Genomic DNA, 15,451 nt, shown 5'->3' on the forward strand with positions numbered 1-15,451 from the left:
CAGTAACTACACAGTATTTGTTAGATTGAACATTAAAATATTAAAAATGTTGACACTTAAAAATAAGTACTGTCAGAATCCTAAAACTATCCTAAATTGTAAATAGTGTAATATGTACTCAGCGGCAGAGAGTAAGTTAATATCCTATGTAATAAAAGGGTAATATGCAAATCGACCGAACAGTGGAACGCCCATTGCCTCTCACCCTGGCCACCCCCAACCCCAAGGGGGCCCCCCCGCCCCAGCCAGCACACCCCCAATGGGCCCCATCGGGGAGGGCTGGCTGGACCCCACCAGTGCATGAATTTGTGCACCAGCCCTCTAGTGACTATTATACAACAAGACCCTTCTAGTACCTTGATATGTTTTACACCACAGCTGACAAGTTTATTTGGCTGGTACAAATCCCAAGAAATATCAAATATCTGTAAACAAATCAGATTTATGGTTAAAATACTTAATTTCAGAATCATTTAACAATGCTGTCCAAAAGACCAAATAACCCCCAAACTCTACCTATCATAAAGTCATATTCCTCAATAATAATAAAAATCTTATGAGAAATAAAGTAAATACATAAATGATAAGGAACAAAAGCTATATCTTGCCCAGCCAGCATGGCTCAGTGGTTGAGCATCAACCTATGAACCAGGAGGTCACAGTTTGATTCCTGGTCAGGGCACATGACTGGGTTGTGGGCTCAATCCCCAGTGTGGGGCGTGCAGGAGGCAGCTGATCAATGATTTTTCTCTCATCGTTGATGTTTCTATCTCTCTCTTTCTTTCCCTTCCTCTCTGAAATGAAGAAAAATGTATTTTTTTTTAAAAAAGATGAGCTGTTCTTTATTAAAAAAAAAACCCACTATTTCTTAGTTTCTATGAACTTATGAAGCAAGTAGTAGAATGACAATTAACAACTCTATTTTTAATTCTTTTTTTAAAATATAGGCCCATAGCCCTAACCGGTTTGGCTCAGTGGATAGAGTGTCGGCCTGCAGACTGAAAGGTCCCAGGTTTGATTCTGGTCAAGGGCATGTACCTTGGTTGTGGGCACATCCCCAGTAGGGAGTGTGCAGGAGGCAGCTGATCGATGTTTCTCTCTCATCGATATTTCTAACTCTCTCTCCCTCTCCCTTCCTCTCTGTAAAAAATCAATAAAATATATTTTAAAAAAATATAGGCCCATAAATAACAAGAATGGTTCAATACAACTAGGGCATAGGCATTTCTACAAAAGAAAAATCTGAATGGAACACACACTTATCACATACAGCCAGAAAGCTTTCTATCATGCAGAACTACTTTCATAAAGAATCCAAACATTTATTTCATAGTACAAATTCTATTTTTATTTTTATTGTTTATCGGTCAAACAAAATTAACTTATGCACTTAAATTTTGGAGATCCCCAGACTTTGTTCCTTTCTAAGATTTCATAAATTCTAAATACACACAAACCATTTTTATTACAAAAACAAACAAGAAAAAAACCAAGATGAAATAAAACATGCATTAGAAACATGTACTTTAATAATAAATATAAGAAAAACTAATATGTGAAAAATAATTTCATAGCAGAAAATAATTCTGCTATCTGGTAGTCTTCATCATATTTCTTTGACACCTGCCAGCACAATGATGTAAAATGCTCAGTACCTCTAAAAATACACTAAGTGATAGTCTTCAGTGATAATGAAGAAGGAATACATCTTATAAGTTAATGGTTAGCAACTCACCAAAAAACAGATTAAATGAAAAACATACTGATGCAACTTTAAAATACTAACCACAAAATAGTTTTAAAAGTTCCAATGACAATATCATTTTTTCATAATAATCAATCTATTTACTAAATCCAAAGTACTAATGTGTGAAATGCTTTGTTCTAAGTCAGAATACAAAATTGTTTAATAAGCTATACTTAACATTTTAATAATCTAAATTGTGTTTTTGTGTAACAGGCCCCTCTGAGAATCTGCTAAAAACCAAGGGTTTTTTTTTCCAAAACGCAAATCACACAAATGTTTCTATACACTTTTACAGATTCATAGATTCCCCCAAAATAGAATCAATGACTATCCCTCCTGTGCTGGTTTAGCTAAAAATTTTATTACACACAAAAAACTCAGACATTTTAAAGAGTTTATGATAAAATTCTGATGTATGTTTATATAAAAGTAGTATATTTAATTCAAAAGCTGACAACATCATATCCTTTATGTTAATTTTAAACATCTTAGAATAATATATTTTTAACAAGTTTCATAAATAAAAAATGTTAGGTCTCTAAAAACCCTAATTCTAATACATAATTTTAAATTCACACACGAAATATCGTTTTCACCTTAACTATGAAATATATGTAACAAAGCAGTGGTAAACCAAATTAAACAGACCCCAGGCCTGAACCATTCAATTTTTAAATTGAGGTTTTAGTGTCATAAAATTCATCATTTTTGCTGAAGCAACTAGGTTAAAAGTTTTGTGCTAACACTACACCTATTGAGTCTACAATACATATGCATTATAATTACAACTGTACTTTAAATTTTTAATTAGATATGAACTATTGGTCAATAACAAAAGACAGAAACATAAAATCCCCTGACACCCTCTGGCCGTTTCCCATCCAGTACCCATTAGAAACCAGAAAGGCAATACTTACTCTATCTGTGTGACCAGGAGCCATAGATAACATTTTTCCCCTTTTCCAATCCCAAACACAAACTGCATTTTTTGAATCGAGTCCAACTGAAACCAAGCGCTGAAATATTTCCAAGAAGTCCCGAAGGGCAGGCAAACAGATAAAAAAGGAACCAAATTATAAACGGCAAATTCTACTCATATTATAAACATCAAAACAGTTATATTTTATAGACTTTATTGAGAAAGGCTGGATATATTTCATCTTGTTAATATTTGCACATATGTGTGATTCTTCACATTAAGAAACAGAAGAATGACTTCCATGTCTAACAGTAGGATTGACAAAATACCCTAAACATCTCTCCTGTCAAAAACTAAAAATGTTAGATAAAATGTAAAAACATCTTTTAAATGTACTACTGAGCTGTCAAAAATTAAGAAATCTGAGAACAAAAACAAAGTTGTTTCATATGGGAATCTTGAATAGTAAGAGCTCCTACATCCATCCACTTTACTCTAAAGGTGTCAGCTAGGTCCTGGTAAGCCTGATTTTGTTCTGTAGGCTGAACAGGAATAGGAAATAAAGTTTAAGACACACCAAAGGTAGGGATTTGATATGCAAACCTCTAACTAAAGCATCAAACTCCTCAGAGTAAGGGAAAACAAGAAACTATCCTATATTAAGGAGGGGTGGCAATTCATGAAGGGAGAAACACTACCCTGAAAATCTGTAGCCACAAGCAGCCTTCGTGTGGCTGTAAGGCCTAACTCGACATTAATCATAAATCCGAAATTTTCATTTAGAGTGGTCCTAAGGATTGCAGAATCTTCAAGCATTTTTCAACAATGTTGCATAGGCAGATGTAAATACTATGTGGAGGACAAAAACACCCATCCCTCAAAGTATTTGTAAAGATAGCAATCAATAAAAATAAAATAAAAAATAAACAACCTGTTCCCAATAATCACAGACATAAGAGACATGAGTGAGAATCAGAAAGTCAGGACAAACAGCAAAATCAGTCCTGCAAAACATCAGACATTGGATTTATCAGATTATATAAAATAAGTATAAGACTTAAAAATAGCCCAAGCTGGTTTGGCTCAGTGGATAGAACGTCAGGCTGCGGACTGAAGGGTCCCAGGTTCGATTCCAGTCAAGGGCACATGCCTGGTTGTGGGCCTGATCCCCAGTAGGGGTGCATGCAGGAGGCAGCCGATCCATGATTCTCCTCTCATCATGGATGTTTCTCTCTCTCTTTCCCTCTCCTTTCCTCCCTGAAACCAATAAAAACATATTTTTTTAAAAAAGACTTAAAAATATCTTCATATGAGCAAAGAATAGGAGGCTATAAAAGTATCCAGGCAGATTTGAAGAAGCAAAGAGAATTTCTAGATATGAAAAAATAAATGAAATTAAAAACTCATTGGAAGAGTTAAATAGGCGATTAGAGGGAAGTAAAGAGAGAATTGAAAAGAGGAGACAGTGAGGTGGAAAGTAGGAGAGAGTTTAAGAAACATGAAAGATGAACTTCTGGCCATGAATGAGTATCAGGGTCTGAACTTGATCCTCTGCTATAAACAATCCGAAAACTGTATAAAATACATGAAACAAAATGTTTTCAGACATTCATAATAGGAAGTGAAGAACTGTGAATCCTGAAAGGGGGGAAAACAAACAAGGTGAGTCATGAAATTGCCCCAGCCTTTATCTAGAAGGCTATTTCCAGACTACAGCCCAGAAAGGTGGAATCCAAACAGAGGCCAGCAGACTTGCTGATTTGAGAAGACAGCCTAGAGTTCAGACAAGCCAAGATGGCTAGTAATTTGCAGAACAGAGAAAAAGCTCCATAAAATCAGTTTATAAGTCCCCTTGAGAACACCAATATTTCATGCACAGGGTAAAATCCTGAGGCCAAGCAAAGAACAAATTCTGAGGAAGAAAAAATAATTACTAAGAATCTAGGCCAAAAAACTCCCAAAGATCACAAAGGGTCAGTCACTCAAGACTTAATTTACACATATGAATGAAGAGCTCCCAAATAGTCAATGCATAAATATGATTTTTCTTATTTTTAATTTGCCTTTAAAAGTAACTATTCTAGGCAAAAATAACAAGTTATTATGGGGTTTACAAAACATGTAGAAATAAAATGAATGAGAACAACAGTACAATAAACAGAAGGAAAGGAAACAGAAGACATATTTTTCCCTACCATTTCCAAATGTACATGATGCTTCATTAAGATCACAAAATTCTGAATCACAAAATAAGCCTAAACAAATTTTTTAAAATGAAAATACAGAGTACGTTTTCTGTATTTTCAAAAACAGAAATCAGAATAGCATGAAGTTATTATCCTGAGGTACTTTTATTATCTCCACTTAATAGGTAAGAAAAATAAGGTACTGGTTTCTGACAAAAACAGAAATCAGAATACTATGAAGTTCATTCAGAAAATCCTTCAAATATTTGTAAATTAACAAGACATACACTTCTTAGTAAATGAAGGGTTAAAGAAGAAATCACCTTAGTTTCCTTACCTATTAAGTGGGGATAATAAAAGTGCCTCATAGGGTTAATATGACAATTAACATATATACACACAGGGTGGGACAGAAGTAAGTTTACAGTTGTAAGTATGTGAAACACAGTTTATTCTTGTATTGTTATTTATTATTGTATTATTTTCCATATGAACAACTGTAAACCTACTTTTGCCCCACCCTGTATATAAACTAGTTAGAAGAGTGCCTGGAATATAGTTAACGTTATATAGATGTTTGCTATCATCATCATCACTTTACCATAATTATAATTAGCTTTAAGAACCTATTTCCTCTTCTTGTTCAAATGAGAAATGTCATCTAGTACCCTGTTAGAAACCGTTTCTGCAAAGTATAGTTACTATTTAAACCCCAAATGGGTAGAACGAATGGTTCACATGAAAAGAGAAAGAATAGTCCTGGCTGGCTGATGTTGTTCAGTGGATAGAGCATCAGCCCTTGCACCAAAGGGTTGCAGGTTCAATCCCCGGCCCTGGTTGGGGCACATTTTAGGAGGCAACCAATCGATGTGTCTCTCTAACATTGATCTGTTTCTCTCTCCTCCTCCCCCTTCTACTCTCTCTATACCAATGACAAAAAAAATATCCTCAGGTGAATCTTTAATACTTGAGAACAAGAAGGTTTCAACAAACACCTAGCTAAAACGAAGATATTCACCTCTTGCTACAGCAAACTGTGTAGAAATTAAAATGTCACAAGACAACTATAAAGTGAATAACAGAGGGGCTCTGTCCTTTCTACCATTGCCTCTTCTCTCTGGCTCAACTCATCATACACAAAGCAAGCCACAACTGGCTAAAAGCTTTAAAACTCCATGGAAGTTTTTAGTAAAAAGTTCTGGCATACTAAATACTCAAATAAGAAAAATATTCCAATAGCCACAGCTAGACGCATCCCATGTGTTACTGCAATTGTGAAATACTTTCAAATAATGGACAATTAAACTTAAAAGACCCTAGTGTGGGGATCTTTGTGATCTCAGGGTTCAATATATAAGATCTAACTCAGTGGTTCTCAACCTTCCTAATGCTGCGACCCTTTAATACAGTTCCTCATGTTGTGGTGACCCCCAACCATAAAATTATTTTCGTTGCTACTTCATAACGGTAATTTTGCTACTGTTATGAATCGTAATGTAAATATCTCATATGCACGATGTATTTTCATTGTTACAAATTGAACATAATTAAAGCATAGTGATTAATCAGAAAAACAGTATATAATTATATATGTTTTCCGATCGTCTTAGGCGACCCCTGTGAAAGGGTCGTTCGACTCCCAAAGGGGTCGTGACACACAGGTTGAGAACCGCTGATCTAACTGTCACAATGTTACAAAGTAAAAATCACTAATTTTGAAAAAGACACAGGACTTCATGAAGTAAATATTGGTCAAATCATACAGAAAGCCATTAAATTAGGTGTTAGGATCTGGAAGAGCAATACAAGAAAATTTTTGTAAAATGCAATAGGCACTTGAGATATGTTTAGATTATCAGGAGGTTATTTGAAGGCCCTTGAAAAAAAAAACAGTGAAATCCCCTAATATTTTTGTAAAAATGACCCTCGTTATAATTACGTGCCGAAAGTCAATGGTAAGCCAAAGCATTTCATTTTGTACCAGCATATAGTTGACAAATTAGGTTAAAAACGTTAATCCTTTATTCTTGGTTCATTCTACAAATTAGCAAAGTTGTAACTAAAATAGATTTTATGAAATATGAGAAATGTGCTTTTATTATTTTAAATTATGGTTATATTTTCAAGATAAAGTACTAAATTTCCCTTCCTCTTATTCCTCCCCCATTTACTATAAAATTTTAGTCCCTGTTTGATGTGGCTTTATATAATTAGCCTTTTTAGGCCCTAATTATTCTACACAAGGGAGACTTCCAGTGTTAGCATAGATACTCAATCCATTCAGAAGAATCTCTCTAAGGAAAAGAACATCCAGCATTGCTACCAACAGAGAAACTCATTCATTGGATAAATCTTAATTGGTCATTTATAGTTTCAGTTATAGTAGAACATGGAAAATTTATACAGTATTTCCTAGTTGGTATCTCATAGTTTGTAGATATGAGTGGAGAGACATGTACTAATATATATTTTTTAACTAAAGCATTTTCTCATTAATATAATTTCAGATATTTCCTTCTTAACTCAATCTTTAACTGGAAGCAGTTCCTTAAGTGTACTTAAGATGGATAAATTCCTTTTGAAATATAAATAAGCACCTTCTAAGTTCCTTTTTGGGAGGCAGTTGAGGATTGCGGTTAAAAACATGAGATTTGGAGTGTGACTGACCTGGGTCCCAGCTCTGGTTCCATTTACTAGCCGTGTAACCTGGGGCAAGTTATTTAACCTCTCTAAGTCTGAGTTTCTTTATCTGTAAAATAGAGATAATAACGGTCTCTATTTCACAGGGTTGTGAGGATTAAATGAGATAATGTAGACAATGCCTTACACTTAGTATGTGCTCAATAACTTTTAGCTATCATGTTTTTTATAAGCTTAAATTTTAAGTAACATGTTCTCATGAATATCTGTGGTAATAAAATACATGTACCCAAGACTTTTCTTTTAACTTGCCTAAAATAAGTGAAATTAAAGGTTCCAACTAAGAAAATCGGTGGGCATAACTTCTCCTTACACATATAAGAGAAATTCCTCAGCAATGCAATATATTACATTTAGAAAAGGCAATTTTAAAATTAAGAAGAAAACATCTACATTTAAAACATACAGACTTATAATTAAATCATCTTGGATTTCATAACACCTTTAGTAAATGATTTTTAAAAACAACTTTGTAGGTTTATTTCATAAAATCTCATCTCCTGTAAAGTAGGTAAAGAGTATTATTCTCTTCATTTTAAAAAATAAAATAAAATTCTGATATGAGGACATTAAGGGACTTGAAAAAATAATAAAAATGGCACACAAATTAAGGTTCTGTAATTGATGATCACTGCTACACTGTGATATTAAACCTAGAAGCACACTTTTCCCCAAATGAGAGGTTCCAGTTAAGTCTTTATAGATCTCTTACCAGACTCTTATCAGAAAGTCATATGTATCTATGCTACTCAAAGAAGCTATTCCTCAGAGTTATAAATAAAACATCTACTGGATATTATTTTCAAGGGACGAGATCACAATGTAATCGGTTCCTGTTAAATCTAGACCTATGAAATTAATTTTATGAATTGAAAAGCAGCTAAAAATTTTTTCTAAAGGTTAAAATAATTTTTAAACTCTAATTTTAACATAAAACTTTCAAAGACTGTAAAAGTTCTGCACACCTACAAAATCCAACTTTTTACCACTTCTTAAATATGTTTTAGGTATAATAAGTTCCATGAAAACACCACCAAAAAGCTGTTGACTTGTTTAATTTTTTAAAAAGTCATTGTCTAGAAGTAAATAATAATTTGGGAACTGATTAGTAAAGTAAGTGAAATTATAATTATATCCTTTGTTTTTAACTTTGATTTTTGTCTAAAAACAGTTCAGATAGGAACTGCCTTGTTATTTTCAATAAAAAATGTAATTTTAATAGAAAACCTTAAAATAACTAAAAATTAAAATGTATACAACTCTTCTTAAACTTAATTTTCCTAAGATGTCTTCCATTTGTCTTATCAATATACACAACCTGGAAAAGAATTGTGTGCAAAATTTTCTAGAGCAACCAGGTAACATTCCACTGCATCAGAGTCTCTTTAGCTTTCATGATAGTAATTAATTCAATTGAAAAGTTCTTGAGAAAATTAAAAAACCTCGTTGTTCTCATACATACCAACCACTCATCCCACCTACCAGCCTCCACCCTTGAACAAATACTTTTCATCATTGCTTTCTGATTTAATATTCATAGATTTATAATAATTTCTTATAGTACACATTCTTAACACACAGTTACAAAAAAAGAAAAAATTATCACATACCTGGCCATCTAAGTCGAATGCTAAGCAAGCTATACCATGTGTATGAACATCCTTCAGAACCGATATGGTCTGTACCGTGTATGAATCCCAAACACAGATATAAGGCTCTTTCCCAACTTGTCCTGTTGCTACCAATACTCGTTCAGGATGCAATGCAAGGCTGCAAAACAAACAAGTAGAAGACTTAAAATTGGTTACAGAGATTTCATAATATTTGGTATCTATAACATATACCAATGTGAAAATTAGACTTTACTTATCCATTTAAAATAATTTGGATTTAAAATAAATAACCTCTATAAAAATCCAGGCTAAGAGTTACTACTTCAATAGTACATGTGATAAAGTTAGTGACAGACCTCGTAATCCCTGTAATATGATACAGTGTGTGTAAACTTCTCCAAAAACAGAATGTTCACAAGGATCAACTAAACCACAGCAACAAATCAGTAGCAACCCTACCACATTCCATTCTCTCAGTTGGTATGTGTCTGTTTTTAAGTCCTCTTTCCCATTTTACTCCTTTAATGGATAAAGTTAGACCATATCTTTAGTGTCCAAAAATAGTATTAGTAGCACTCCTACAATAACATTAATATTAAAGTACAAATCACATTTTACAAAACAAAATGTCACCCATAATTCATAGAAAATAATCTATGAATCTTTAAATACAAGACAAAGACCTAACTGTTGGTAATGATTTATATACATCAGCAGAAGACAGAAATGAATATAAATTTCTCCTTGATAAATTTTTCTGTAAGTAGATTTAGATGATGAGGAAAAAAAATGGCATCAGGGTGGAGGATATAATGAAAGAGGGAAAAGTTAGGAGGGTATTAAAACAGAATCAACTGATTGAATATAGGGAGAAAGGGAAAGGAAACGGTCTACAATGACTCTAGGGTTTCTGGTTGGAACATCTAGATTGCTTGGGGTAGTAGTCAACAAGTCAGAACATACTAAATGAATAGTAAAAGGGAAGGGAAGTGGAATAAAACTTAGTTCAACATATTGAAGTCAACTAACATATCTATACTAATAAAAGGGTAATATGCTAATTAGACCGGACATCTTCCAGACGTCCTTCCAGACAAAGACACGGTTGTGGGGGCTGAGGCAGAGGCAGTTAGGGGCAATCAGGCCGGCAGGGTAGGGCAGTTAGGGACGACCAGGCCGGTAGGGGAGGGCAGGTCAGGGCAACCAGGCTCACAAGGGGGAGCAATTAGGGGGTGATCAGGCCAACAGGGAAGCAGTTAGGGGGCGATCAGGCCAGCAGGCAGAGGCGGTTAGTTAGGGGCGATCAGGCTGGCAGGCAGAGGCAGTTAGGGGCAATCAGGCCAGCAGGGGAGCAGTTAGGGGCATCAGGCCGGCAGACAGAGGCGGTTAGGGGCGATCAGGCAGGCAAGCAGGCAAGTGGTTAGGAACCAGCGGTCCTGGATTGCAAGAGGGATGTCGACTGCCGGTTTAGGCCCGATCGGACATCCCCTGAGGAGTCCCGGATTGGAGAGGGTGCAGGCAGGCTGAGGGACGCGCCCCCATGCACGAATTTCGTGCACCGGTCCTCTAGTCATATTAATAAAGAACAACAAAACCCACACATAGAAACAGATATAGAAAACACATTTGACAAACATTTAACCCCTTTTATGATAAAAATACATAACAACCTAAGAATTTTAGAGAACTTCCTAAATCTGATTAAACCCACTGCTAACATCTGGCAACCGTCAAAATGTTCTCTGTATCCATGAGACTGTTTCTGTTCTACTTGTTTATTTATTTTGTTTTTTAGATTCAACTGTTAATAGATATGTATTTATTGCCATTTTATTGTCCACATATATATTTTAATCCTTCATTAAAATAAATTTCTGCTCTGTGAAAGACAATGTCAAGAGCATTAGAAGACAAACCACAGACTGGGACAAAATTTTACAAAAGACACATCTGATACAGGACTGTTAAAACTCAACAATAAGAGAACAAACAACCCAATTAAAAATTAGGCCAAAGACCCTAATGGACACCTCACCAAAGAAGATATACAGATGGCAAATAAGTATATGAAAAGATGCTCCGCATCACATGTCAGCAGGGAAATACACTGTGAAACAATGAGATTCTACTACAATCCTGAACTTTCCATGGTCCCAATCGCACTGCAACTGTTCCATAGTACTGTTGAAATCATCACCTGAGCACTGGGCTAAAGTGATACCATCCAGGATGCACATATAATTTTGTCTGTTAGTGAAACTTCCAGGTCCCCATTTAGTGAGCATTTTTCTGGATTGATGATGCAAGACATCTGTGTTTTAGTGTTTCCAGCCCCTGATGATACTGAGCACATCCACCAAGAGGAAAGCATAGTTAAGATTGCTTTATTTGGTAATAAATTCCAAACAGGGATGTCCAGCAAGGGAGAACTTAAAGCAAGAGGCCCAAAATTTTTAAAGGGGTTTCAACACTTAGCAAATTATCTACATTGTTATATAATGCACAATAGTAAGTGAATAAATTTGGCCCTGAGTTTTTTGAGGTTGACTTCCTAACCCTCCAGCTAAACACAGGTTATTACTATATCTAGAGTAGTGGTTTTTAACCCTGGCTGCGTATCAGACTCATCTGGAAAGCTTAGAAATTACAAACAGAAGCAAACAACAATAAGCAAGTTATACCCGAAACCCACTCTAAACAAATTAAGTCAAATTTCTAGGGATGAGACTCAGCCATCAGTGGTTTTCTTATGTTTGAGTTATTTTAACTCTCCAAGTGACTCTAATATGCAGCCAGGGTTGAGAATCAGGAATCTAGAAGCAGTGGTTTTCAAACTCTCTAATACATCATTATCACCTGGAGGTGATTAAAATGGATTAACTTCTGGGCCCCATATCCACAGTTTCTGATTAGGCCTGGGGTGAACTCTGAGAATTTGTATTTCTAACAAGTTGCCAGGTGACGTCAATGTTGCTGGTTAGAGGGCCACACTTGGAAAACCACTGATCTAGATAGAGCAGTGGTTCTCAACCTTGGCTGCACATTAGAGTCACCTGGGAATCTTTTTAAAATCCTGATTTCTGGATTTTAATCCTCATCCTCCAGAAATTCTGTTTCTTTGTTACTAATGTTGTGGCCCCACCCCATAACAAAGAAACAGAATTTCTGGAGGATGAGGCCCAGAAATCAGGATTTTAAAAAGATTCCCAGGTGATTCTAATCTGCAGCCAAGGTTGAGAACCACTGAGATAGAGGGTGCTTTTCAAACTTCAAACTGCAATATGTTTACAATCAGCTGAGAGTGTTAAAATTCAGCATCTAATTCAGTAGGTTGAGTGGGGTTGGAGATCTCCATCCCTAAGAGGCTCCCAAGTGATGCTGAAGCTACTGGTCTGAGGACCATACGTTGAAGCAACAAGGATCTACAACTGCCAGCCATGTGTCATTTTTAAAAAATAACCAAGTAAACTAGAAGCTGCTGGGACAAATCTTGAAGGCCAGTTTTGTATTTTGGAAGACATCTTTCTGCTCCCCTCCCCCCGTCACCTGATCACCTGAGCATACAGTCTCCTGGAGAGTCTTGTGATTACAATATGGGATGGGGCAAAAGTTGGTTTATGGCTGTGAGTATGCAAAACACGAAGTTTTTTCTTGCATTTTTACTAATTATTGTATTATTTTCCATATGAACTGTAAACCTACTTTTGCCCCCACCTTGTAAAAATAAGAACAAGTGACCCTAAAATTCCTGTATTATTTCTGACAGTGAAACTAATTTCTATATAAATCAGTACTGATATAAATACAACTACAGGATAAATTACTAGAGAAGTATAGAGATACGTGGTAAAAAGAAGTAAAACAACAAGCAACATGGACAAAATGATGTCATGTGGCACCATCATTAGCAATATTAGATGTAGTAAGATGACAGAAAAACTGGTAAGTAAATGATAGACTGGTTGTGGTTCATTCTTTACAAGCCATATAGCATTTACAGTTTCAGAACGTAAAGAAAATAACCGGCTCATTCCGGTTAGCCCCAGACTAAGTCAGATTTGACCAATAAGTTTTACCTAAGTTTCAAGCAAATATGGAAACAAAACAGATGATAAAAACAGTAAGCTTTTTATTACTAAGGCTAACGTTTCAACAACACTGTTTTCCACTATGCATCACATTTATGAATATTACATTTTTAGCTATTAAATGATTGAAAATTATTGAAGTACTTTCTATATTTATATTTCAAGCACTGAACTGAAAGAAAATGAAAGTCTAAACATTTGCCTGATCTTTATCACAAACAATAATGATCTGTCATTGTTCAATATGAAATTTCCAGAGCCTTTTCACTGATTCTTAATCTATATTCTTAGTACTGTATTAAATTTGTGCCACCAATTTCAAGATGCAATATGACTCTGATTTTACGATCCCATTGCAATTTTTTTCAGGAAACCTTCTTAGTGTTATAAATTGTTTTAAGGATAAATCTTTTGTCTATAGAAAAGTAACTTGCCATTTTGCAATATTGTGAGACAATGTATGGGCTGTGCAACTACATCTATCTATCTATCTTCCTACCTACCTATGTGAAAGGAAAGCAAAAGCATTACCTTCCTTAGAGTTTACTGAAACACAATTATAAACATTCAAGCAGTGTGACATGACATAACTTCTACTTACTCCTGGATGCACAAAAACATAGTGCCCCATCAAATAAATCGTATCTAGATTTCAAAGACCCTCATACCATCCAGCTTTCAAATACCAGAGAGTACACACAACAGAGGTAGGTACACTCTGAGACGACCTCAAAATCCTTCACACCTCCCTCACCCACTGAATTCAGCCTAATAGACTGAGCACCTGGAGGATGGCTGCTTCAACCAGGTAAAGTTACTACCTAACCCCTGTACTGTGGGCGACCTAACACATGGAAAAGAAAGAAACTGTCAAGGATCATGAAAAAGACAGAGAACTGGCGTGAAGTCTACTCCTGGGATTAATCACAACAAACAAATGAACCCCAAACAACCCGATTCCCTTACTCCACAATCTCAATTTCTGCTCTCCGTATCTTTACTCCATCTTACCCCACTGCCTTGTGCTTGTCCCAGACCCCTTTTCCCTACAGATCATGGATGTACACACAAAATAAAAGAACTTCGTCGTTTATGGAACTTATGTTTCTTGCCTGTAAGACACCAAACCCAGATACTGGATTTGAAATGCCCAATTTAAATCCTGTGGCGTGACCAAATCCAATCACAGAATTTCTATGAAAAACCCAGAAGCAGCACACAAACACATGCTCAAAACAGTTTAAGCACAGGCTTCCATCACCGACACGTATGCTGTGCTTGAGGCAGTCGTCAATTTCTGCAGCTTTTAACTTTATTTGCCACCAAAGTTTCTGCTGAGACACTGACTGAAACTTACATTTCAAAGACACCATCCACTAAAGAAATGTCAACAAGCACGGAATACCGCCCAAAGGAGAATTAAAATAAAAATTAAAAAATGTAACGTAAGCCCAAAATACAAAAGTGAACTTATTGAGGGGTATTTTAAAGAGGAGGAAACCAGGGGATTGGGAACGGAAGCTTCTCTCCGATGACACCTACTCCCACACTGCCTTTGGGGTGCAAGTGTTGATCTCCAAAGAACAGCGGGCGGTGAAACCTGAACTAATGACAGCGGCCGAGAGGTGAGCGCCCGCCCGGAGTCCACCCGGGCGCGGCCTCCGGTTCCGATCAGTCCTCTATCGGGTACGGGACTCCCCCCGGCGCTTGAAGAATCCGTTGAACCAGAAACCTCGGGCGGGATGTAAAGGAGCAAACTGCTACCTAAATAACCTTTTCGCAGTTTCGTAAGCGTGGAGGGAGGAGGATACCCAGCCTGAGCGCCGAACGCCCGGGGAGCCGCGGAGAGGCGTTTGCAGGGGGAGGACCGGTGGCTTCGGACGAGGCGCCCGCGGGCTGTCGGTCTCCGCGGCGCCGCTCCCGGCTGCACCGGGTCCCCGCGCCCGGGAGGGCTCCGGGCTGCCGCCCCCTCCCGCCCCCGCGCCCGCGCCCGCCCCGCGGCACCTGATGATGTCGTCGCTGTGGCCGCGGTAGAACTTCTGCCGGTGCTCCCGCGGGCTGTACACCACGCCGACGCCCGCCACGAAGTACACGATCTCCTTGGCCGCCGTGTAGTAGAGGTTGTTGCGGCACTGGTGGCCCCGGTAGCCGTACACCCACTCGAGCCGCAGGTGGCAGCTCGGGGCGCTCCGGGCCGC

General features: G+C 37.0%; 1 protein-coding gene across 1 annotated transcript in view; it reads right to left on the bottom strand.

The window, feature by feature from the left end:
• Positions 1 to 15,445, bottom strand: part of EML5 (echinoderm microtubule associated protein like 5) — a 98,004-nt gene extending 82,559 nt beyond the window's left edge. The window contains exons 1-4 of the mRNA XM_023752517.1: positions 15,258 to 15,445; positions 9,163 to 9,322; positions 2,665 to 2,763; positions 357 to 425 (exon numbers count right to left, since the gene is read on the bottom strand). Coding sequence (XP_023608285.1) covers positions 357 to 425; positions 2,665 to 2,697 — 102 coding nt within the window. The 5' untranslated portion in view covers positions 2,698 to 2,763; positions 9,163 to 9,322; positions 15,258 to 15,445. The remainder of the gene's footprint in view (positions 1 to 356; positions 426 to 2,664; positions 2,764 to 9,162; positions 9,323 to 15,257) is intronic.
• Between the last annotated feature and the right edge of the window lie 6 nt (positions 15,446 to 15,451).

This window comes from Myotis lucifugus, unplaced genomic scaffold, assembly GCF_000147115.1.
Source record: "Myotis lucifugus unplaced genomic scaffold, Myoluc2.0 scaffold_34, whole genome shotgun sequence".
NCBI lineage: Eukaryota > Metazoa > Chordata > Mammalia > Chiroptera > Vespertilionidae > Myotis > Myotis lucifugus.